This window comes from Coccinella septempunctata, chromosome 3, assembly GCF_907165205.1.
Source record: "Coccinella septempunctata chromosome 3, icCocSept1.1, whole genome shotgun sequence".
Taxonomy (NCBI): domain Eukaryota; kingdom Metazoa; phylum Arthropoda; class Insecta; order Coleoptera; family Coccinellidae; genus Coccinella; species Coccinella septempunctata.
The window spans coordinates 42,437,144-42,463,766 of record NC_058191.1 but is presented as its reverse complement, the minus strand read 5'-3'; the positions used below and the strand labels follow the sequence as shown (position 1 = coordinate 42,463,766).

The 26,623-nt window shown below is 36.0% G+C and overlaps 2 protein-coding genes across 2 annotated transcripts; one reads left to right on the top strand and one right to left on the bottom strand.

Moving 5' to 3' along the window:
* Positions 1 to 6: 6 nt before the first annotated feature.
* LOC123308908 (protein THEM6-like) lies at positions 7 to 8,773 on the bottom strand. Its single transcript, XM_044891703.1, has 3 exons — positions 8,370 to 8,773; positions 1,953 to 2,167; positions 7 to 1,105 (listed from the first exon to the last, which is right to left on the bottom strand). Exons 1-3 carry the CDS (start codon positions 8,527 to 8,529, stop codon positions 695 to 697), a joined length of 786 nt encoding a protein of 261 aa, XP_044747638.1. The 5' UTR covers positions 8,530 to 8,773; the 3' UTR covers positions 7 to 694.
* Positions 8,774 to 15,400: 6,627 nt separating this feature from the next.
* LOC123308907 lies at positions 15,401 to 26,597 on the top strand. The gene is made up of 3 exons (XM_044891702.1): positions 15,401 to 16,328; positions 23,391 to 23,936; positions 24,838 to 26,597. Exons 2-3 carry the CDS (start codon positions 23,404 to 23,406, stop codon positions 25,511 to 25,513), a joined length of 1,209 nt encoding a protein of 402 aa, XP_044747637.1. The 5' UTR covers positions 15,401 to 16,328; positions 23,391 to 23,403; the 3' UTR covers positions 25,514 to 26,597.
* The last annotated feature ends 26 nt before the right edge of the window (positions 26,598 to 26,623 follow it).

Genomic DNA, 26,623 nt, shown 5'->3' with positions numbered 1-26,623 from the left:
AACGTATCAAAATAAAATACTTTTAATACACACATTCCACATAATGTGCTCTTGAGTACATATCTCGTTACAGATAAATATTTGATTAATAAATGTGCATCAAAATGGAAAAATAGGTATCACAACTATACTAATTCTACATAAATATCAAGTTTCGAAATTTTTAAATTATATACACATCTATATACAGTGAATACATGTAGGGCTCAAATAATACATTCTGTTATCACGCTGCTCCATTCAAAGTTTAATTTGGACAAATTTGGAGCAAAGGAGTCCTCCTATAGAATCTGAGATGTCATCACATAAAACATTCAACAATTTCTTCTTGATTTCAATGATTTCGTATTTGAGTTAACATAATTCTTGAAAGTTACTATATCATCTATAATCAGGTCATTTGAAATTGAACTATTAACCCTTATTTTATCACACTATACTGAATTAATATTAACCTTATATGCAATTAATATTGATATCCATTCACTAGGGATATTTGTTATAGGTACAACATAATTTCAACAGTGTTTTATCATACCATACATTGTTTGGATGTTGCACATCACAAAATACGAGATGGAAGAATCGATCTAGTGAAGGAAGTTCTTTAAGTATCAGAATCTCATCTAATAGGAACTTTCAATATGACAGCACCTAAGATCTACATAATATGGCTAAAAATCGGTAGAGAAAATTACGCTTGTTCGCTGAAGGTGGGATTGGTACATCCCACCATTTCCACAGCCTTTAGATTGTTACTTTGGTCGATATTTTCTTTGGAGATATTTCCGTTCACCTCTATGGTAGTCAGATTTCCATTCATTTCAGTGGTTTCACTGCCAGTTGTTCTCGTGTTGCGCAGCAGGGCGCTCGACAACTCGTTGTGCTCAATCCATTTTTTGAGCAGGAGAGTCATCTGAGGTTTTTCCCGTTTCGCGTTTTCTATATCGCCATTTTCAGGTACCAGAAGGGCCTCGTTCATCATCGCCTCTACGTCGCAGTTGACTATGCGTGTTTTGCAAATCACGACGGCGCTGACGAAATTGTCGGACGACGCTATGAAACGGTGCTCCATGTAAATGCCATTCTCATCCCAGTAAATGATCTGAAAAAAATTAGAAAAATTCATTCGGTATCGTTCATGAAGTTAAGTTAGGTTAGGTTAGGTTATGGAGCTATGTAAAGGTACAGAAAGTACAACGTCAACTTGTATGGCACTCAAAAAAAACTATCCAAACAAAACCTCCAAAAAATTCAATGAACAGAAGATTCTTGAGGCCAAAAGAAACACTTTTTTCTTAAGCCATTTTTTCAGATTCGGCTCTGATAAAAAGATATATTATCACTACTTGTGCCACCACCGAAAAAACAAAATTACCTTCAGAATAACTAGATTAACACTACACCTCTGTGGATCTTTTAAAAACAGTTGAATTTGGACAAAGTACCCAATTTTTTGAATTCCACAGATATTTTTAATTGTTGAACATACTCAGAAAAGGTGCATTATACGGGAGAATATGAAAAATAATTTCATTTTACAAAACGTTTAAATATTAATTAGATAGAATCCATCTTAGTTTCAAGAGTTGGGTTATTTGAATTTAATGGTCATAATGAGAAAACTGTAAGACGTATTTTGTGTTCGAAAAAGATTAATCAAATAAATGAAAACCTATATTCCGAAATTCATTTCATTCGATAAAACCATTTGTGAGATAGCACTAAAAATAACATTTTTTTATGTTTTTTCAACATCTTGTATCTTTTAAACCGAGACGATTCCGAAAAAATGGCAAAGGAAAAAAGTGTTTCTTTTGACCTCAAGAATCTACTGTTGAAATGTTTTTACGAGTCAAAGGACTCACCCTGTATATGTAACATTATTCATAAAGCAAAAAATGGCACCGAAACGAAAAAGTCTGGCACTAGTAAGAAATGCCTTGACTCACCTTCGATGTGATCCTATAAAATGAAAACAATTTGATGAACCTCCTATATCTAACTGTTGTGGCTCCAAGACATATGGACCCCTTGTATTTCCTGATCAGATAGAAAAGACCCGTTCTTTCCAGGAAATCTATTTTGGCAAAATCCAACTCCCTGAGGAATCTGGCGTTGTTCATATGGGTCAGCAACGTGTCTATGTCTGAAGTAAGGCATATTCCTGAAAAAAATGCAAATGTTGTAGGTTAGCCATTAGAATCGACTGCCGTTCACACTGAAAATTTTTTTTTTCTGTTTAGAACTGCTTCATTCAGATAAATCCAGTGATGACCGAAGGATTTCATAATTCGAAGAAAAAACTTCATCTCCATAAGTGATTGTTCCTAATTCTTCAAATTTTATTTCTTTCCCACATTGAACAAAGTCGGTATCACACCTCACAAGGTTAGTTGTTATTTCGTTTCGCATCTTCTTAAATGGAGCCATAAACCAGTATAAATACAATTACATAATTGAAAAAAATCCGATAAATTATTGATCCAACACTTTGCTGACAAAAATTGTTTTGATCCTTGATTATACCTTTTAGGTTGGTGAGAAGAGTATAATTACCTTATCGTCTATAATGTAGCCTCAATTATTTTATAAAAACGGCGGAGATTTTAAGAGTGGCCATAAAAAACGCGCAATGAGAGACATGTTGCTGATTTGTTAATACGCAAATAAAGTGTGATATTTGCTAACAATTGACCAAAACCTTGTCGGCCTATCTATCCGATATAAAACAGAAAATACTTTTGAATTGTGAGTTATTTCAAAGACATCACCATTATTTCACCATTCTGAAGATTGATTCAAGATCTCAATAATATCGCATTGAATAGAGCGTGATTGAAGGCATGCTTCTTATAGCTTACGAACTTGTCTGATAATACATCGAAGCTTTAATATCTCATGATCATTTTTCAAAAACTGTCCTAATGACATTCGGAATTATTGTATGTTTGATAATAATGAGATGACATTTGGTGAAAATAATGTCGGGAGTATTATTTCTCGAAAGCCAACGTTTACTAGAAGAGAAACACTGAGGAAAAGTCAGTTAACATAATTAATAAATCAGTTGAACAGGTCGTCACGCAAATAAAACACCCTTATTGGTTCACAGAAATTCAATAACATTTGCATAAACTGTCATTATCAGTGTCATTGTCATCGTAACATTTTGTCGATGATATATGAATGACAAATAGATTTTTTTCTGTGATGTTCACCCTCAAAATGGTGTTAATCAATTAATAAACAGAATTTTCCTTCACACATTCTTCCCTTATTTTACTTAATCTCGATGAAAAAATATCTCTCATGGAAAAAAATTAACGGTAGCCGGTAAAATTGAGAGCTCGTGTCAATTAGAACCTCTCTCTTTTTCCCAAATGGACCCAGCATTATAATGAACCAATCTAATAGTGGGTATTTTCCAATATGCGAGAGGTCAAGCGAGTTCTGGTTTTCGTAGACTGATAACTTCATTAATATTCTCTGCGCCAACGAAAGACATGTATGATTCGGTGTCAAAAATTCCAGTCAAAACTATGATAAGTCTTCCGGATCGATTTTATGTAACGGGGACATTGGTCCATCGATTTTTGCGTGATCAGATCGAAAGGAAGGTTTTGGCTCGAGAAAAACGGACCATCATGAACTTGACATTGAAGCTTTCGGACGCAAGAACAATGTTCAGGTTAGATCATTCGTCACAGAGGTTTCATCCCACAATTTTTCCATCTAATTGACATTGATCTTTTTTATGAGAAACATGGCGAAAGAAGTTCTGCATTGTTAATTGATAGGACAAGAAAACACACAATAGGAAGTTCCTTGAGTACTTATGTATGGCATAGAGTGTGGGCAGTTGACTCTGAACTGGAAATTATTTTTCAAAACCTTCTAAATCTAATCCTTTTACTAGTTCACTAATTTTTTCGAACGATAATTCGATTTTAATCAATTCCTCTGGGTTTCAAAGAATGTATCTACCATTTTCTTCATTTTTGAGTTCTCGAATATACCAGTGGAATATTCTAGAAGAAACCAACAATTTTTGGCGTGAACTGATGAATATTTAGTTGAACTTCGATATCGAAACAAGATTTCCAGGTCTTAAAAACTGGTCAATTAGGCATGAAATCGAATATGGCATGGTAAACTAAAAAATTTACATCGAATTGAATAAATTTCATCAAAGGATAATTCTCGATATATTCTTTTGCTAAGACGCAGGGTAATCTTCTATATTTGAAAAGTAACACTGTAACGCACTAGTGCGAAAGATAAGATAACGTAATGAAGCTAATATTATATATTTGTTCGCAAATTTAACAGGAAACACGCTAATGAAAGACCAGAATAGATAAGGGATACATAAAAACTGACACGAAAACTTTGGGACACTCCCTGAAGGAGTAGAATTTTCAACATGAATCTTTCATTGTTTTTCCAGCACCGAGACAACAGTGAGAATAAGGAAAACCCAATTTGAAATTCCGAACAAAAATACAAATAGGAGAAAAATTAAAAATCACATCATGAACCCATCCAACCTAGCCTCAATAAATTGAATTAATGGCAAAGCAATAGAATCTTTCCTCGTTGATGTAAGAGGAAACCATTTAGATTCATCTCATGATCAAGTTCATCTGCTTGTATGACATCACTGATGTGTGGTCAACTGACCTGAGAACGTGCGAAATTGTCAAATTATTCATAACCCCATTTAAATTCTTGCTTTCACGTTGCAGTATTCAACAAGTCCCTATAAAAATTCATACGGGTGTTTCAGCAAACAACATGTTTATTAGATATTCCTTCCGCATTTTAAGTCGGAGTTGGAGCGGACATTCAAAAGAATATATATATATACTATCCGTCTGTATTGACCATTTAAGACGCTACCATTATATTATTTTTACGAGGAAGATCCTTCGGTTGCTGTATGAAATATTTGTCCTGCTTATTTACCCTTATACGACTTGCACAGTGAAATACTTATATATATGTAGATATAGAAGCTCTACTAAACACGATGAAAGGAAATGGTAGTGTATTAGGAAATTTTCAATGGTGACTTCGACGTCAAAGTATTACAATAATATAGACGGGAAACTGTATAAACTTGACCTGCTTCTAAAGGACAGATCGTACAAAAATTTCGATCAGTTTACCGGACAACCAGAGCACTGAAGGTGATTCGAATAACGAAGTTCACCGGTTTCGTACTTCTATATGGGGATTCGAACAAGAAGTGAAAAAACCTGTTTCATCCTTCCGCCACGATTGAACGTAAACGAACCAAAATTGCAAAATCGCCAAAAAGGAAAAAAAAGCAACTACATCATGAACAACAGATGAAAACATAATTCCAAATTATTCTTCTTGAATCAAGATCAAGAACACGACAATATTAAATCTCACACTTTCTTCCTCTAACATTTTGTCCGAATCGGCTCGGTTCAAAAGATACAGGCTGTTGAAAAACATGTTATTTTTCACAAACGGTTTTATCGAATGAAATGAATTTTGGGATATAGTTTTTCATTCATTTGATTAATCTTTTTCGAAAACAAGATATCACCTACGTCTTCCAGTTTACTCATTATTACTATCAATATTTACAAAAAAATCAAAGAATGCAACTCTTGAAACTAAGCTGGAAGCTATCTGATGAATGTTGAAACGTTTTGTAAAATAAAAGTATTCTTCACATTTTCTCGTATAATGCACCGTTCAAAAATTAAAAACTATCTGTGAAATTTGAAAAATTGGCTACTTTGGCTGAATACAACTCTTTTTCAAAGATCTACAGATGTGTAGTGTTACAGATTTAGCTTGTTATTCTGAAGGTTATTACGTTTTTCCAGGGGTGGCAAAACTTAAAATGGCTTCATCATGGCTTTTATCAGGGCCGAATCAGAAAAAATGTTATAGGAAAACAGTGTTCTTTTTGCCCTCAAGAACCTACTGTTAAAATATTTGTACGAGTCCTGGACTCTATGTCAGTGCTTTGCTAATTTTTCAGTCACATAACTTAACGATAAACTTATCATTGTCCATCAAGCTTAGTTCCCAACCCTCTTCGATCCATAGGAACTAATTAAATTAATTTCGCAGAAGAACCCCCTCTCCCCACCCCTTCAATTCCGATAATATCCAATTTCGTGATTGGATTCGTTTCACTTGAATGAGCGGCATACCACACGCGCCATTTTTCGCTGAAAACTTTTATATCGGATAAAGCCGCATAATTTCTTGGCCAGTTTCCCACATCAAATTTAACTGGTGCAAGTTTACGCAACCGGTGTGGAAAGTGGGCATATCATTACCTTCATTTTCCACGTTCGGTATGCGGGCAATCATTAATTAGGCATAATCAATTCGATATTTTTCGCCATAGTTTCGCATTGTTCCAGAATTCGGCTGTTTAGAAGGGTCACATGTGAAGGAAAATGTTCATGTGATATTCAAATCTAATTAGATCCAGGAGCTTAACAATTTGCCTCTACATTAGTCTCTCTACCAAAGGCTTGTATTCTGGAGGATTATGAATAACTGTATATCAAGTAATATTAAGTAAGAGTTGGTACCCTGCAATCGTTCAAATATTCAAAATAATTGAAAAATTGGGTACCTGCTTTGGCTGGATACAACTCTGTCAAAAGATCCACAGATGTGTCGTGTCATCGATTTAGCAAGTTCTATTCTGAAGCTAATTTCGTTTTTCCAGAGGTAGCACAGCTCATTATGAAAACTTTATCATTTTATTAGGGCCAAATCGGAGAAAAATGGTATAAAAAAAGTGTTTATTTTTACCTCAAGAATCTACGAGTCAAAGACTCACCCTGTATAGGAAAAGCTGCTAGAAGCACCTTCTCATGGCACTTGATTTTCGTACCAAAATTCAAGCATCACCTTCGATGGTTTCCAAAAAGAAGCCAGGGCAATTTTTCATCTTTTTCAACATTTCAGTTGGCACTTTAATATTTTGTTTTGAACCGATTCATTTACGCAGGATAATAATGAATTTATATTTGAAAAGCAATTGGAAAACGTGTTTTTCTCCTCATCTAAGCGAGCATTAGGTAATGTTGAAAATAAATATTTATTTCAGTGTTATTTTCCAGGAAAATAGGTAACAGACGTACGATTCAGCTGAATGTTGTTCCTAACATCCATTTTCTTGCTGACAGTGGGAATATGTAATTCAAAATCAGTATAATCGTTCTTGGATTTGTTTGAACTTATGCGGCTATGTCCGAACATATTATTTAATCGTGTAATTGATATGTGAACCTATTGACTGATAACTGATATTATTAGGCAATGAGATCAGATGTTATAAATCAATCAATCAATTTTGTTGTTTCTTCAAATTCATTGAAAAAAGACGTAGTAATTTAAAAAAATTCGAAGTTCTAGATTCAAATCTTATTGGAATCACATTTCTATATTAACTACCAATTTTTAAAACAATTAGGTATTTACAGTTTTCGTGTATGTATCAATATTTTCGAGTACATACAAAAAAGTAAATAATATTGGAATTTTAAGTCTAAAAATTTCATCAATTCGATGAAAATTCGATATGAAAATGATAATGCTGAATAATCCTCAGCAACAGAAGGTCTATCCAATTTTGGCACAAGAAGTTAGGGCTGCCATTTGAAAAAACTCAACCTTCGTACAGGCTGCTTGACAAACTCCTCAATTATAAGTGAAACGTTGTGTAATTTGAATTAAGAATTGACGAGTTGGAGCATTTTTCTGAAAAACTAGTAGCTACTGAAGATATCAATTGCGTGCTTCACTTTTTAAGTTTAGCAGCATCAGTCATAATGATGAGAAAATAACTCTTCTATATGCAATCAGAAATGTTAGATATAAAATTTTCCGATAATTAATATTCAGGAAGTAATTATGAATAAACAAAGTTCGCACGAGATTTTGAGGAAATATATCAATGTAGACGGAAATTAATTATGCAGATAAGGTTATAACTCTCTTGAAAATTTTCCTTCGAGCCTTGTTTTGGATGAGTTCCAGATGGGAGGAGCATTTTTCCAATGTACCCTGAAGCTTCATTGGCAAGAGTTGATATGGTAGTGTTGAAACAGAGATGGGGCCTTACTTTAAGGGTGTAATCCATTGGGGTATAAATATATCTTCTAGTACGTTCAGTTTTTGGGCATTTCTGTTACAAATGACACAATTTGGTGTTGTTGAAATAATTATTCAATTCACTAAGGATTAATGTATTAACTTGAAAGGTCTTTATGAAGGGACCCTTGATAAGCCAGTTCGTGATTGATGAGTGGCAAAATCTGGTGAAAGAAGTGAATTTCGAAGTTTCAGAAACATGAACCTACCTTTGATGCTAGTCTCATCTAGAACATGCACTTTTTTCTTGCACTTGGCCAGGACAACACTAAGCAGCGAGCGTCCGAAATAGTGCAGTTCGAAGAACAAATAACCAAAAATCACAAGGCATGCCAAACCGAACCCGACTTGAAAAAAAAGGTCCATCATTTTGACAGGTCGCACAGATTTTCGGCTCACATCACGGAAATTCAGAAAATCGACACAATGAGGTTTTTATGCGCATCGCTGCCATCGATCAGAACGTGCTCAGTTATCGGTTCTTTGTGGTATTTTAAGCTGACTCATATGTTAATTTTCCAAGAGACAAACAAGCAAGGTGTTCCTGTGAGAAGACAGCGTTTAATTTCTTGGCTGACTTGGAAAGCACTGTTTTGTTTGGGTAGGTTGAGAAGCGGATTCAAACTATCGAGCGGATTGCGCGACGCATGCTCAGCGTCGTCGCTCTGAACGAGAATTATGATATCAATTCCATCGCATCAGGGTTTCCTTTTGTCCTTAATCGAAACAGAAATGCCATTTCTGGGAAATCCAGGAGAACAATGTATCAAATCAATTTCCAGATCGTGAAAATCAGGGAAAATTTTGAAAATCGTTGAAACCCATTTCGAAAATAGTCTCAATTGGTATAAATTGAATTATGTTCTGATTTTGGTGCATCAAATCAAAAAAGAGGTTCATACTTGCTGATGCCAGCAATTTCACTAAGAAAGTAACTCTGTTTGTTGATTTGTTATAGGCCGAAGGGTACAGAATTGAAAAATGAGAAAAATAAATATACAGGGAGAGTCTTTGACTCGTACAAATATTTAAAAAATAGATTCTTGAGGTTAAAAGAAACACTTTTTTCCTATACCTTTTTTTCGATTCAGCCCTGATGAAAAGATGAAAGATAAGTTTTCATAATGAGCTATGCCACTCCTCCAGAATAACAAGCTGAATCTATGACACTACACATCTGTGGATCTTTAAATCAGAGTTGCATTCAGCCAAAGTTCCCAATTTTCCGAATATCACAGATATTTTTTATTTTTGAACATCAAATTCCTCGAAAATGACGCATTATACGGGAAAATATGACAAATTATGCTTTTATTGTACAAAACGTTCAAATATTCATTAGATAGCGTCCAACTTAGTTTCAAGAGTTGGGTTCTTTAAATTTTTGGTATTTTCATGGTACGTAATGGTCATACTGAGAAAACTGGAATAGGTGGGTTATATCTTGTGTTCGAAATAGATTCATCAAATAAATGAAAAACTATAGTCCGAAATTCATTCCATTTGATAACACCGTTTGTGAAATAGAACTTAAAATAATTTTTTAAGGTTTTTCAACAGCCTGTATCTCAAACCGAGCCGATTCGGAAAAAATGGTATAAGGAAAAAGTGCTTCTTTTGGCCTCAAGAATCTACTGTTGAAATATTTGTCGAGTCAAAGACTCATCCTGTATATGACTTTCCTTCAAATGCCAATTCCAATTTCACCCAGAATCTTCCCTTTTATATTCACTATACATGACACCTGTCAAGTGTGTCATTTGAATGATCGAATGATGATTATTCTCGAAGAAAAATTTCACAATACCATTATAGTAGCATCTGATGAGGAAATGAACTAGGAAACTCAAAGCGTAATTCATAGTGGATACTTAAGCAAGAATTTTTTAGTACCTTGGGAAATACTCTGTTTCATCACCTCATTTCAGTGGCAGATGGTAGAAATAGAATTAATTCTTTTGGGGAAGTGAATCATCTATGGAAATCCGAAGCATTTCCCAACATTTCTAACTTTATTCGATCATGAATATTCCTCATTTTATATGCTCGATTCATATGAACACTTACTTCAATTATTGACCAACTGTGTAGAATTGTAATCAGCCAAAGCTATAAGTTCTTTCCATCAATCGTAAACATCACATTTCCAAATAAAACATATATACAAGAGTATATACCTATATACGGAAATCGCAAATTCCTTCTGGAATCTCAAGGAAGTTTCCATTTTATTAGTTCAACCAAAATGAAGGGGAAAATTTCCTACCTATTATAGGTGTAATTCATGTTTTATTTTCACGCGAAATTTTCACACAGTTCAAAATCCGAGCATTAAATCAGCGAACAGTTTGGTACTAAGAGCAAACACAATGTGTTTGAACTTATTTGAATTGAATGGGATTGGATACAATTGAATTTAATTGGTTGTCCTGAGTTTGATGAGCCGCTCCGTTTCAAATTGGATGGTTAACGCATTTACCTTCGAAATTATGCTGAATTTGATTAGCTTTCGTTTGACTTGAATATTTTTTTTTGTCTCCATAAACCTCAAACCACCCTCGAGTTAAAAAACAATCACAATCCTATATTATCTACAGAGGAACGGTGGCTTCAGAGAACACCTTTGATGTATCAATGGCTAACAATTTTTTGAACAATCTGAACTTAAAGAAGTTCGAGAATTTCATGGAATGGTCTTGAAAATTACAAATTTTCTTCACTTTTTTTGGTACTGAGATAAAACTGATTATTCAGCTGAAAATATGAGAAAACATGAGAACAGCAGAAACTTCAGAGATTGTGTTAAGTGTTCTCTGTGTTTAAATCTCCCACTTCCAACAAAATTTCATTCATTCTTGAAAACAAGCCACCCACCTTCAATTCCTTGATATCAGAATAGCGAACCTATTGAATAACGTAAGTTTTCACGACAAACAAAAGGATCACAGCAATCTTAACCGATTCTTGTCAGGCAAGATATCTCGAAAACAAAAATTTTCCTCTGGCCACCTGTTGAGAATCCTTTGACTGTCTTCGAGAGAGGATCACCGATTCTATTTGCATTTGGAAAACCCGTGTTTTCGCGCGTGAAGATGTCGATGGCTTTGTTGTTATTGCGTCTGGTCCAAAATACAGTCCAGTCTAAGCCGCCATCGAGGTCAACAGAAAATTCCAGAAGTATAGTGATGAATACCTTCCACAGGTATTTCTCTCTTGCCTGGAGCTGCGCCTTACTATTTCTTACCATGAACTTGAGGCCGACTTCCTGGAAACACTTCTTTCGTTAAAGACAACAAAGGACTGCCTTCACATATTATATTGCTATGGGAAAAAGAACGCTTTTTAACACAATATATGTTAATTGTACCATACAATGAATCTAAAAAACAATCCAAAGATATTCATTTCATTTGTAACGAAAGGCTGGGATATTCATATAAGAAATATTATCTGTATTTTCAAATACTCGTCATTTACAGTACCAAGTATACTGCATTCACATTTATTTTAGCAGTCGGTTGGCCATGAAATAATTTTCTCAAGTTTTTGTAACTAGAACGGAGTAAGGTTGGCACTCATGAAATGTCGTTAATGTCATAACGCCGTTGCCACAACTAATATCAATTTTTATTACGAAAATCCCGAAAGTGATTGATGAAAGAGACAGGAATTCAGGAAGTGCTATTCAGAATTCAGGTCCGCTCATTCAAATAGTTATAACCTGATATTTTAAAATTCACAATAAGTCAGACGGTAGCGAACATATTCAATGTAAGAGAATTTATATGATATTTCATCTGAATCTAAACGACTTATATTTCAGCTGAATATTTCCATAATCAGAAAGATTGTGAATGAAGAGGATGACAAAAAATTTCCTTCTATTGGGAGACCCAAAAAAGTGGTGGCATTTGAGAATTTTATGTTTGAGTGAATTAATACGAAAAGTTTACTACAGGATTTTCGATGAATGTCATCGTAGAATAAGTTCCCGAAAATTGATTTTTCTGTTCAATTGACTTGTCCTATACATTGTAAATGTCTTAAGGTACTAATAAATACCTAATTATTATTATTTTATCAATGTATTAAGATGAACAGCCACAAATACGCGCCAGTTGTCCTGCTAATTGTTTATTAATGTGAAATTTTTGTTCGAAGGTGAAGTTCATCTTGACTTGAAGCTTCCTTTAATTCCTTTTACTTATATTGATGCAAGATGATTTTTGTTGAAGAATTTAACATTCTTGTAATTATCTGTTAATTCTTTTGGGAGATACCCATTCCCAACCACTGCAACAAATGCATTTTATCTTCGGGTTAATATTTTTGAAATTTATAACTGATGTAACGTATTCAAACTTTAGCCAAAGAAGATAACGATCATTAACTCTCCTCAAGCTTGTGCATATTATGATATTATACTGATCTCTTGATTTTCCATGCAAATAACTGGATTTGATATGCCTTCAATCAGTTTGTATGAACTTCAATTATGTTCGTCCCATATTTTCCGAAGAGATTCGACATTGTGATAAAATACGTAATGACAGAAATTTTTACGTAGAACGGGCAACATAGCGTTGATTTAAAACCAAAAAATGTTTGTCAACCGTCATAACTCCACATTTTCGTACTATACAGAGTGAAATGTGTCAAATTTCCATGGCCAACCGACTGCTAAAATAAAAGTGAATGGAGTATAGGTTGTATGAGATATAACTGTTGGAAATTGTCAAATTCCAATCAAAGTTGACGATTCTGCTCACATTATCCAGTTCTGAAGGTTTCCCACTCACATATATGTAATCCTCATCCGAAAGAGCCATAAATAAGGTTCCTGAAAAAAATTCAGTGATCGAATTTCCCGATGAATGCAGTAAGCTCTGCTCCATACTACGTATAACAGATGCTGGGGGAAATATGACTTTGTTCTCGCTCCGAAGCTTCCTTATAGCCCATATTATGGAATCGATAAAATCCCTTTCATCTTACTCCAGTCGCTCGTTTAAGGTTGATATCCAAGCAGCAAACTCTCATGATTCTGCATCGAGGACCAACTAGGAAGACGAGAAGGCATTTATCGATTCAGGCATTGTGGTTCGACAGAACGTGAAGATGTTGGGCGAAGGACTTCTGGATTGGAACAAAGGAACACTAGAGTTTGAATTGAATATCCTACTTTATGAACTGCCCGTCAGAAATTGAGGAAGATGAATAATTTCGTGTCATTTATATTTTTTTTTCAATCGAATGATAAATCTACGAGGATGTATTGATATCTAGTTAGCCTAGACCAGTTCCATGCATAAAAAACATATTGCGTTACCATAGCAACGAACAATAACTCATTAGAAGTGTCACAGTGTGAAGTTTGAGGTCAAAAAAGTAAACCAGAGTTACGCAATAAATTAACAGAAAGAAGATGTGCAACGAAATTGTGAAAATCGAAGAATTGGAGTATCGAGCCATCACCAAGTACCTGTATTTAAAAAGGTTAAGAGGTAAGCAGATTTACGAAGATATGCTTAACACCCTTGGTCATCAATGTCCTTCGTATATGCGACCGTGAAAAATTGGACTGCAAGCTTCAAAAGTGGTAAATTTTCCATTGAAGATGATGACCGATCGAGAAGGCCAGTTTCTGTGTCAGTTCTCGAAAATATCGATGCAGTTCATGACATGATTTTATCAGACTGTCGAATTGGGGTGAAACGGATATCTGAAGCACTGAATATTTCATACGAACGCGTTCATCATATAGTTTACGTCAATTTGGACATGAGAAAAATTGCTGCAAAATGGATCCCTAAATGTTTGAATGTTGACCAAAAGCTTGCAAGGGTAGAAGCATCGCGTTGGATCTGTGCTCGATTTGAAAACAATGAAGACTTCTTAAACCGAATTGTTACTATGGTTGAGACTTGGGTACGTTTCTACGATCCAGATAAAAAGCAACAATCGATGGAATGGCGACACTCTGGTTCTCCAAGACCTAAGAAGTTACGTGTCCAAAAATCTGCTGGAAAAGGTCTTGCTTCAATTTTTTGGGATTGTCATGGAGTAATCATGATTGATTTTTTGGATAAGGGTAAAACAATGACCCGAGATTACCATTCGACATTACTGACAACTCTACGGGAAGAAATTCAAGAGAAAAGACGCGGAAAGCTATCCAAAGGTGTTTGGTTTTTGCAGGACAACGCCCCTGCCAAGGTATGATCTATGATATCGCTTACTCTCATGGTACTTGCTACTGGAACTATTCGTTGAAGACCCTCAGGTCTTTCCATAATTCCCAATTAATCTTTTACACTGAACTGAGCGCCAAAAACAGATTGTTTTTTAAGCATATCTGACCTATTTCCGGAAAGAACTCGCACATCATAAATATTGTACATTGAACTGTTTCAGGAGGGCCACCCTGTGTATATAACTTCTTCAGTATTGATTTCTAAGAAAGTTTTCTATTGTATTTCAGCGAAAGAAGGGGCTGGTTTGTAATATTCATGGAGATTCGTAGGTACTAGCGAATGTATGTAGTAACAAAATATTTTCAGCTCATAATGTCTGCAAAAATGTGTATTTCGAGGACAAGCCAGCAATAATTTCGTTTTTCGTTGAAGTTTGATAAAAAAACCTTAATTTATGAATGGTATTTGATAAGGGTGAATAGATAGAAAAAAAATACAAAGCAGAATTTCATGGAATCAATATTATTTTTCAACATTTTCCTTTGTGTGCAGGATCAATTTTCAATGACTAATTTCGGTCGAATTGATTTGATAAGGGAAAAGTACGTAGCTTGGACGATAGTTTCATCATGTTTTCTTCGAATTGATCCCACTTAATTCCTTGATTTCACGTTGAGAAGGCCATTAAGGAACGAGGAAGTTGTTACGCATTCGCCAATTTGTAACCTCGTTAACTTGGCCGTTTTCTTTTACTCTGTCTGGACGAGTAGTTGAATAGTTTTCTGTATATTCTCCCATACTGACTTAACCGACCTGAAGAAGCCATCCTGATAGCAAAACACTTGTTCTGGTAAAAACTAAATAAAAGTCATGTAATTTATTTTCTGTAGTCCAATTTCTGTAGTCTTTAACCTACCACAGACGAGTATAATCTTTTCTTTTTCTGCTTAACCATTAAATAATGTGAAGCTGAAGTTTTTGAATGGGATCTTTCGGAAAATTTCTGTGCTGTCTTTGAAGAGACTTCATTTTGTGTTTGACACAAACCTTCAATTTCATGATTCAATTATAAAAACGCGATGAACAGCTTAAAAATCAGATCCTTAACCTAATATCTGTGTTCAAGGCTCTATTTCGATGACCAGATGATTTATTTACGGGCCAATAACCGTCTGAGGCAATCGTATGGTCCAAGACATGAAATCCACCAGTTGCAGTATTTATGTTTTCGCCTCAGAGACCTGCCCAAACGAAATACCGTAAACACAAACATCCTGTCCCAATTCTTGAACTTGACGTGTAAAAACAGCGTACAATGCGGACACATCGACGGTTTCCAAGATGTGGAACCTCCTGAAAGGTATCTATTTGTAGAAGGAATCCAGTGAGCAATTCAAAAAGCACGTATATTGGGTGGAGGAGAGCTTTCGGCCAAAATATGACGTTCAGGCGCTGAAACCAGCTGAAACGCATGCGCAAACTCAGAATTTCCCCTCAGTAGTGCTTGTCATATCGAACAAGTTAACATCAATTCTCTATTGAGATTTCAATAAAAACAGTTTAATTGGGACCGTTCGATCCAGAGCTATCAAAATACGATATAACCGTCTAGCTGAAAGGCCGAAGAACGAAATGGATTCTCATGTGGAAAATCGTTGGGGAGGTGGCGGGGAAGGCTCAATTTTAATTAATCTAAGTAATTTGATTGATAGCGAACATCAAGCATGAAATATTGTGTGTTATCGTATCATTTTGAAGTCAATCGATTGGTGGTTGTTGATGAAGTGAAGAATTGAACCTGTTCGTGGAAACTCAATAGACGGTTTATTTTCGAATTTTTTTTAATATGTCTAGTGGAAATCTTTTAATCTACGAATATACGAGTCCCGGATGATGTGTTTGGATTGTATTTGTAGATAATAAATTTTTTGCGAGGAGATGTTAGTGACTTTCTCGATAGAAATATTATGAAAAGTGAGTATTAGGTGTTTTTCATTCTCTACTCTGAGAGAGCTTTTCTTGGTCACAGACGTTCTCCATTTCAATTGTATTAATTCTTTACCTTCTTTTTTTTCAGGCAGGTTTCTGAAGTTATTAGAGAAATCAGATACACTTAATAAAAATTTATTATATAAAATGATTTGTGTTTGGATAGGAACTTTCATTTTCTTCAATTTAACTATTGATGAGGATTTCAAAAATTTGCATTTTTAAAGTTAATTAGTATCTTCCCATTTTTTCTGCCTATCTGAGCGTTTTTCTTTAATTTACTACATTGATAGTAGACGTTGAATGTTATTAGATATGAAACTGAAAAAGATATATTGTATGATACCTATACTATTTATTTCCAAGGAAAATATTACGCCCGTTACTCAAGTAGCTATTAAATAGAATTTTCTTACAATCACTTCCTCTGCAAGGCGATTTTGAAGTAGGTGGTCAAAAAACATAAGTCACTACACTACACCCTCACGAGATTGAGAAGTTTGGGGAGAAGGTCAAAATTTCAGAGCATATATCAAAAATATGACGAGTCTTGTGAAATGACCCAAAAAAATAGACAGACGGAAAAAAATCGATAACTAAAATGTGGGAAACAACATAATATATCCGTTTCTTTCGCAGTTCAAGATATATCCACTAAAAAATCCTCAACAGGATTATTAACCATCTATTCATCTCATGAATGTGGAGTAGAGTCTGCTAGAGCCGCCCTGAAAGTTGATGAATTGAATGAAAAATGAAAGAGAAATCCTGTAGAGTTAAAGCTGTGGAGATTTCAGGAAATTGTCCATTAAGTCCATTCAATACAAATTTTAAAAGAGCAGCATCATTCAGGCGGTTTCATGAGATGCTACAAGTTGACACAGTTCCAATAGGTCATTAAGACACTAGAGTTTCAATGATGAAAACGCTAATTGAGATTTCCCTCATTGAGGGAAATTTCAGCTGGAGTGTTTGTGTATAAAACATCAGATTTTGATCGAATTTCACCTTTTCCCTAATGGAACGTATCCCCTTTCCTGTCTCAACTCGAGCTTCCAGTTTTCTAGAACGTATACTAGTATTGGCGCCATCGAAATTCAATTCATCAGTCTTAATATAAACAATTTTTTCGATAAACAGGATGTTGAAAACTACGAATAACTGGTGTGTTATGAGAGCATAAAATACTTCAATATATCTGGATTTGCTCTCGAACCTATAACCAACGGAATTCTCGATTGGATGTTGATGAAATGATTATACAAAGTGTATCGAAAACAATCATCAATTTCAATCTATTTATCGGACGATAAAGACAGATATTTTTAATATGAAAATAATGAGGTTCCTTTCTTACATTTAACTTTCAAAATTAGTGGATTAAAGGCAAAAATCATAGATGTAAAAAGGCTGCCAAATTTCCGATAATCTGCATTCTTGAAACTTCGCAGGCGCTATCGTATGAATAAATAATTGAATACGAATTTTATGATGCATATTCCTTCCAATATTCGTAACAATTTTATGATCATATAGTCTTTTATATTCGACCAATTCACTCTGGGATTGCTTCTCTCATTAAATGTGGTTCAATACTCAATGCGTCTACAGAACCAATTAATAATCACAATCAGTTCCATTTGATACGAGGTTGAAGTGCCTGAGATAGGTGATCCATCATAAAATTTTATTACTAAAGTGCATTCTCGAATTCAGAGTAACATTTCATAGAAAGGTTTTAGCAGATTCTATTAATAGACTCTCAATTTCTAGGTCATTACCAGTAAAAATATACTGTGCAATGGCCGAAAACCAATTGATTATTTTGTTTCACCGATATTTATAAATATTTGGATACCATAAGTTCTGTCCAGAGCACTTTCGTATTGTCAGAGATACTCAAATTTTCGTCAGAAATTTACTTATAGATATTGGAACTTTATGGATTTCTTACAACGTGTGGGGTAGAAAAGAACGCTGAATCAACTGTTTAATAATAGAATTGAGTAAACCGTCTTTCAGCCATCTGATTTAGAGGCTGGAAGTAGAAAAAACATTGCTAGCGCTGAAACTGTGGAATGTTTTCCTACTTGTTGAAAGAATGCTTCTGAGAAAAATATACCTACTGGCAACGAAACACAAAACGTTGTTTCAAGATTCTAGTCTGGATATTTCTTGATTTCGATCTCCTCTATACCACAAGAGCTTTATGATATGCTACTTATTTCGGAGATCTACATTGAAAGTCTCGAGGAATATAAAATTAAACCTTCTTTTGGTTGGGGAAGTGAACTTTCGATTGATTGGTGAACGGTTTGAACGAAAATGGTTACAGATATCTGTCATTACAGCCAGGGTGATAGAAACAATGCCAAAAACTTTCCCCAAGTCAATCTGGACCAAATTTCCGTCCATCAGGACACATAGATCGTTATCCCGACAAACCTCTCTATCTGGGATGATAAAACAACGGTAAAGGTTACTTTTCCGTAACATAATTTCGTATAGAATGAATAAAGGAGGGAGAAACAGAGAAAAGGGAGGAAAATAAAGCGGACTAGTTGGTAATATACACAGAGTAGGCGTCCTCCGTCAGAAAACGTAATAAAAGAGTGGCCCTTATTCCAACCGTCAACCAACTGGCAACTTCTGCTTGCCAGGAATCGATTTCAATACAAGGGGAACCTGAATCTGGAGCCCAAGATTGTTATGGATACGTACGTACAGTTCCTCGATGCTCCACCTGAATTTCGGATGTTAATGAAACGCTATAGAATATCGGAGAGCGAGGAAATTGGACTGGAATGCAGCACTATAGTCTCTCTTTCCTTTCTCACATCGTTACAGGGTTTTTCGTGAATTTAAATTGGTATTAGGATGATTGTTTTAGAGCCACGACGAAATATACGAGGATATATTGAAAAATTCTTAGCCTACTATAGAACCAAACAAAATTTCAATGTCAAATGATTTTATTACTCAACATATTCTTTTCTTAATTGGATAAATTTATTACAGCGAACCTGCAACGTCTCTAGACCTCTCAAAAAAAATGTTTCTTCTTGCTATGCAAACCAGACCTCTACAGCTTTTATAACCTCCACGTTGGAAGAAAATTTACGACCTTTTAAACTTTTTTTTTAATTGAGGAACGAAATGATAGTCGGATGGGGCCAAATTTGGTGAATAAGGGGGATGTTCTAGTAATTCAAACCTTAAATCACGAATTTTTTTGCATGCAAACATGAGATTTTTGTGAAGGGGCGTTGTCCTGCAAAAACAAAACATCTTTGGATAGCTTTCCGTGTCTTTTCTCTTCAATTTTTACCAGTAGAGTCATCAGTAATGTCGAATAGTAATCTCCGGTTATTGTTCTACCCTTATCCGAAAAATCAATCATGATTACTCCATGGTAATCCAAAAAAACTGAAGCAAGAACTTTTCCAGCAGATTTTTGGACACGAAACTTAGAGGACCAGAGTATCGCCATTCCATAGATTGTTGCTTTGCTCCTGGATCGTAGAAATGTACCCAAGTCTCATCCATAGTAACAATTCGGTTTAAGAAGTCTACATCGTTTTCAAATCGAGCACAGATCGAACGCGATGCTTCTACCCTTGCACGCTTTTGATGAAACATTTGGGGATTCATTTTGCAGCAATTTGCTCATGTCCAAATTGACGTGAACTATATGACGAACGCGTTCGTATCAAATATTCAGTTCTTCAGATATCCGTTTTAGCCCAATTCGACGGTCTGATAAAATCATGTCATGAACTGCATCGATATTTTCGGGGACTGACACAGAAACTTGCCTTCTCGATCGGTTATCATCTTCAATGGAAAATTTACCTCTTTTGAAGCTTGCAGTCCAATTTTTCACGGTCGCATACGAAGGACATTGATCACCAAGGGTATTAAGCATATCTTCGTAAATCTGATTACCTCTTAATCCTTTTAAATACAGGTACTTCATGATGGCTTGTAACTTCAATTTTTCGATTTTCACAATTTCAGTGGACATCTTACTTACTTACTTACTTTACTTACTTTATTGACCAAAATTCCTCCAAAAATTACAATAAATGAAGGACCCAAAGGAGGCATAAATGCCTGTACATGGGTGGTACCAAAAAAAAAGAAAACACAATTATTCTCCATTTATGAAAAATCACTTGACCCCCCAACCATCTCAAAACTAAACACATCTTTACAACAACAAAAGATAAACTATGACATTTAAAATAATCAACAACAAAAATACAATTTTTTTAGAAAATTCATGTTACTATCATAGTTTTTATCGCTTCCCTTAAATTCTTCTTTAGGCTGTCACCAACACCAACCATCGACTTCAAATTGTTATCTTTCTTCTTCTTCTTTCTTTCAATTTATTGCGTAACTCTGGTTTACTTTTTTGACCTCAAACTTCACACTGACACTTCTAATGAGTTATTGTTCGTTGCTATGGTAACGCAATATTATTGTATGCATGGAAGTGGTCTAGGCTAAGTAGATATCAATACATCCTCGTACATTCCCTTCAATATTCAACATAAAAAATCATAATCACACTCATATTGTTGCAAATTTAAATTTAAAGGGCAATAAAATTGTATATAGAATAGTTTTCCAAAAAATCTGACATCGTTGAGCAGTTGCAGATGGAAAACTGAAAAATAGCCAAGTTGCGATTTCCCGAATCGACCTACTCTAGCCAAAATGATAACCAACGTTTCGTACCGCCGCCAGACCTTATCCAGATCTGTGCCTGGAAAGCGTTAATGAAAATTTGTATCAGATACGTTCCACACCTCGCTCGCTGCTCAAGAAGCAGTCTGAATGCTAATCAACCCGCCGGAATGGATTCCTGAGGTAATATATTCGAAATTAACCCCATCTGGGAGGTGACAGGGCGAACTGAAGGAAATAAATTAATCCGAAAGTATGGGATTGAAAGTTTATTGAGGGTGAAAGGGGGATATGAAAGATGTTTATGTGAGGCGAATGGGTAATAAATTTCAATCATTCTTAGCTGAGGGCGCAATCCGAATTGCTCTTAATGGACCCGTTGAACTGAGAGCTTTGTTTCGGAAACGACGAGAGCTGGCGGAAAGAAAGGACTTCCTCGGTTGAGCACCTTCGTGTTTGTTCCAATGTTCTTTGATCCTGTGCCAAGAAGGATGAATTGAGCCTTTCTGGGGAGAACGTACGAGACAAGTATGTTGTTTATGGCCATCATTTCACGCACAACTGGAATAAAATTGAATATCCCCGTATTTTATGGGGGTGGCGTCAATATATGATGAAAATGAAGCTGCAGAATATAAAGAAACTTCGACAGAATGGAACTGAAGCCAAGTTTTCGGGAAATTTTCGAAGGTCACCTTTCGAGTCGATTATCTTCCAGGAAAATCATCGTAGATCTAAATGTGATACATATTTTGATAGAGCAACTCTTCTAGTGATAAATCTGAGAATTTCATCCATTTCGGCACAACCGTTCGGTCTTGAGGAAGATTTAACTTAACCCAACTTTTCGGAAATTTTTCGAAGGTCAATTTTAAAGTCGATTATCTTGCAGGAAAATTATCGTAGATCTGAATGTGATACATATTCTGAAAGAGCAACTCTTCTAGTAATAAATCTGAAAATTTCATTCATTTTGGCACAACCGTTCGGCCTTGAGGAAGTTTTAACTGAACCCAACTTTTTGAGAATTTTTCGAAGGTCATCTTTGGAGTTATTTATCTTCCAGGAATATTATCATAGATCTAAATGTGATACATATTCTGGAAGAGCAACTCTTTTAGTATGAAATCTGAGAACTTTATCCATTTCGGCACAACCGTTCGTTCTTGAGGAAATTTTAACTGAACCCAACTTTTTGAGAATTTTTCGAAGGTCATCTTTCGAGTAGATTATCTTCCAGGAAAATTATTGTCGATCTAAACGTGATACATATTCTGAAGAACAACTCTTCTTGTAGAAAATTTGAGAATTTCATCCATTTCGGCACAACCGTTCGGTCTTGAGGAAGTTTTAACTGAACCCAAATTTTTGGGGATTTTTCGAAGGTCATCTTTAGAGTGATTTATTTTCCAGGAAAATTATCGTAGATCTAAATGTGATACATATTCTGAAAGATCAACTCTTCTAGTAATAAATCTGATAATTTCATCCATATCGGCACAAATTTCAAATATCTGGTCCTGTTTAGGAGAAAATAAGTTTTTTTTTCCACTTTTCATTTTCGAGTTGACGTTGAAGAGCTCTCTGGAGTGCAATTCTCTATCGAATGATCAACTGTTTGGTTTTCTAGAATCTTCAAAACAACTTCCATGCACTCCATATCATAGGACAGTAATAGAACACCCTGATTTTCAGCCAGAGTAGCAAATAGGTCATTTTAAAGGATCTAACCCCTTGCTTATTTTTGACACAAAAAATCGAGATTTTCGAAATCGAGTTTTGGTGCTTGGGTGGAAGCCTAGGCAACTCTGATTATAGAACCGAAGATCCCAATTGGATCGGAAGAATATAACAGGAGATAACGCAGATTGAGATTTGAGATTTTTGAAAAATGCCATTTCAAAGGTGAAAATCTGAACGAAGGTAGATGGGCTTTCCAAATTGCTCGTAATAAATTCAGCGTGTCCGAAAACCTATATTTTCATACCAAACTTTCGTACATCTGCCATTGTTTACGAGAAAATAATTTTTTTCCATATTTCCTTTTCAAGTTCAATTTGGAGGGATCTCTAGAGTGCAATTCTCTATTGGATCATCAACTGTTTGGTTTTCTAGAATCCACAAAACAACTTTCATGTACGGCATATCCTAGGACAGTAATAAAACCCTCTGATTGTAAGACAGAAGAGCAAATATGTCATTTTGGGGGAACCTAACCCTTTGCTCATTTTTGACCCAAAATTACATCATAAACCATTAATCCCTAGTTTCACCAAATATTGCCTACATCAACCAAAAATAAACGATTAATTATATTACTCTGAAATCTGAATATTCGTTCCTTATCTTCTCCAGAACTATCCAAGTGATGGGGGTGGGGCCAAATGGCTCGTCAACAGAAGCTACCTCTACGTTCCTACCACCTGCCACCACACTAGACCCCATAGAATTAAACAAGACCCGCATAGCAGAAGAATTCTACAGTACGTACGATGTCATGACAGGAATCCGAATAGCGATGACACTTGGTGGTTTTTTCGCTTTCATGGTTATCTTGGTGCTATACAAATCCAAATCCGAAACGGAGAAAGCCTTAGAAGACCCCGCCTTCACTGCAGCCGCGGTTGCGGACGCTGAGGAGGAAGAAGAACGACAACTGGCCGCTGTAATAGAGGCCGAGGTGTTTCAGAAGTTGAATCCGAGGAGGAGCAGGCAGTCTATCGACAATTCCAGCCTATCCAGGAGCTGGATAAGGTCGACCAGGAAGTATTCTTCTCTGGGCGGTTACAGCAGCCTGATGGACCCCCCGTTGAGGATCGGGATGCATTCGCAGCTGCCAAGTTTCGATGAAGATTCTACCGAGGATGATCCGTCAGTCTTCGACGATGTTATACACAGTAGGTGAGTGAAAATAACCTGATTTTTTTCGTAGTCCTTCAATTGCTGGTAAAGGAAGCAGTAGTTTATAAATCTTCACACATGTGTCTTCAATTTGTATATCTAATTTGAACGAAGAGTTTTGAAAAACTGCTACCATGTTCTCGATGAAGCTTAACGAAGATTCAGCTTTTGAAAACTGTGACCATTTGAGATCTTTCATTCCCTACCCTACTCAAGCAATCTTCTGAAGTCTTGACTGTCTCTAGGAAAGAAAAATGGCTTGTCCAGATTACGGTACGCTTCTTAGTCAAGCCAGTTCTGGACCTTGTAGATGCTGATCCATAGGACAGTTTTCCTACAAAAACCCGATGCAGCTGCATTGTGTAGGGTGACAAAAAAACCATGAATCTCTTTGCTTGATTGATTCCTGGTATATATGCCTCTGGAATTTTGTTCCAATACAAATCTCCGAATGCTGAGTAGCTGTCATGTAAAGTATTTTTTCAAGCCCTCCACGAGAGTTTGGTTCTCGTAGGTGTAGTCTCTGATGCTTCTCTACCAGAGTCATCAGCTTTTTCATATTATTCAACGCTACATTTCATTGGCAATTGAAGATGAGTTACCCAGTTGTGTCTATATTAGCTTTGAGTATCAAGTTTGATAGGTACTCAATGCTACAAGCTAATTTACTTATGTTGTTACTCAAGTCAGGGGACTCTGGATAAGAATTTCCAGGCATCTGGAACTTCCTGTTTGTATGGCCTCTTTGAGGTTCCACGAGTAATCCCACTATATTACAGATGAAACATTTAAATGTCATTTCAGCATATCTTTGCTCATCCAATTTTCCATTGCCATCGTGTTCGTTGATCAGCTGTAACCTTGTCACAGTCCAAATTTATTTTATTCCTCTGCTTCGCAGGCATTTACACGTTCCTCGCAGATGCAGCAACATAACCTGCTCATCTTCGGGCAGCTCCTACCTAGAGCGACGAGATTCCGCCTTCCTGTTGGGCATGCCAGCAATTCCAGCGCACAAATCCAGGTACAGAAGACGTCAGTCCTCCCCCCTTCCCGAAATCTACGACTTCTACTATCCCATAGACATCAGGGTGATCCAACCGACCCCAGGGGGTTCCCCATGCGGCAGTGACAGGGCCCTCTACGACCAAGTGAAGGACACGATGAACCTAGAGCCGCGCCTAGCCCCCCTGGCGTCCATAAGCAGCTGCAACAGCTCGCTAGAGACCGACTATCCAGAGGCCGAGCAGCCTTCGTGTGGTGCTAGTGATTCGATTTTCGAAAATCCATGTGATGACACAGACAACGAAGTCGATGAGTTCTCGACCGATAGTGATGTTAACGATGAACAGGGTGCCTGTTGTAGCCGACAACAGTTCAGTGTTCCACGCGACGCCACAGATAGGAGCCTAACTTCTTCGTTCGTCTCTCTGGGCACTACAGTGAGACCTAGCTCCAAGTCTTCTCTCACCATTGTGGAGAGTCCGGAGGAAGAGTTCGGAGGACAAACTGGTCAAGTATCCACACCTTCCAGCAATGATGAGGACAAGTCTTGGGTGCAAGAAATCCTTTTTTAACACGACCATATTTTTGTAACTTTTATTCTTGATAGATGGGCTGAATATATACGAATTCATAACTACTCTGATGAACCAACTGATTTCATTTCGAACTGTTCTAGAGAATCAATCTTCTATGTTCAGCAATTCGGAATACTATGACAGTGAGATCTACCCCAAGTTGTGATTCATCTGACATCGTTATGAATGCATATCTGAGTGGAGACTAGGAGGATATAAAATTGGAATACGAGCCCGTTATTCCCATTAAAAAATTGTTTACTCTGTATTATTCTCGTGAAAGGGGAAAATTGAACATACGAAGAGGAGAACAGTCATTCAAAAGAGAGCTCATTTTGTTTTTGTGTGGTAAATAAACATGGCATGCCCGAAGGAAGTTCTGAACTGACCCCTGTTTGGTTCTCTCAACATCCCCAGGGTCTAACAAGTTTCTATTCGAAAGAAACTGATGGGAGATGAAGTGAGCTTTCATATATTCTTTGATGAAATATGCTACTTCCATGAAAAATTTCTGCGTGGGCGTTTATGTTCAAGTGAAAAGTAATTAACATTTTCTAGATGAAAATGCCTCCATGTTATTTGTAATTGAAAAGGTGAACAATTGTGAACGAAAATCTTGGACATTTTATGGAAATTCTCTTCTGAATGCAGTTCTCCTGTTTAATTTCGAATACCTATATCAGTTTGGACACATATTGTTGTAGATTTATAAAGAGAATTAAATCAGTATCTTCCAAGAAGAGGTATGCAAAAATCTGTTGCAACAAAAAGGTCACTATCGATCGGACTAAATATGATATTTGTTATCGTAATTGTATAATTACTTCTGTTGTTTCCTCATTTCTATACAGGTGGATTCGAAGGAATTCATCAGCTTTTATCCAACTGTACGTATAAGGGTGTTTATTTTTTGATGCATAGCATTTTCGTCGAAACTAGGTGTTTTAATCATAACCATGGAAGTTCTTTTCCAACTCTCTTGCGTCAAAACATGAACATCGTCTACAAAATCATTCTTTTACGAATACAAAACCTGCAATATTTCATTTTGTGTTAGAATAAATATATATGTATGATTGTTTTTTTGTGTTTTTCGATCACACAGGG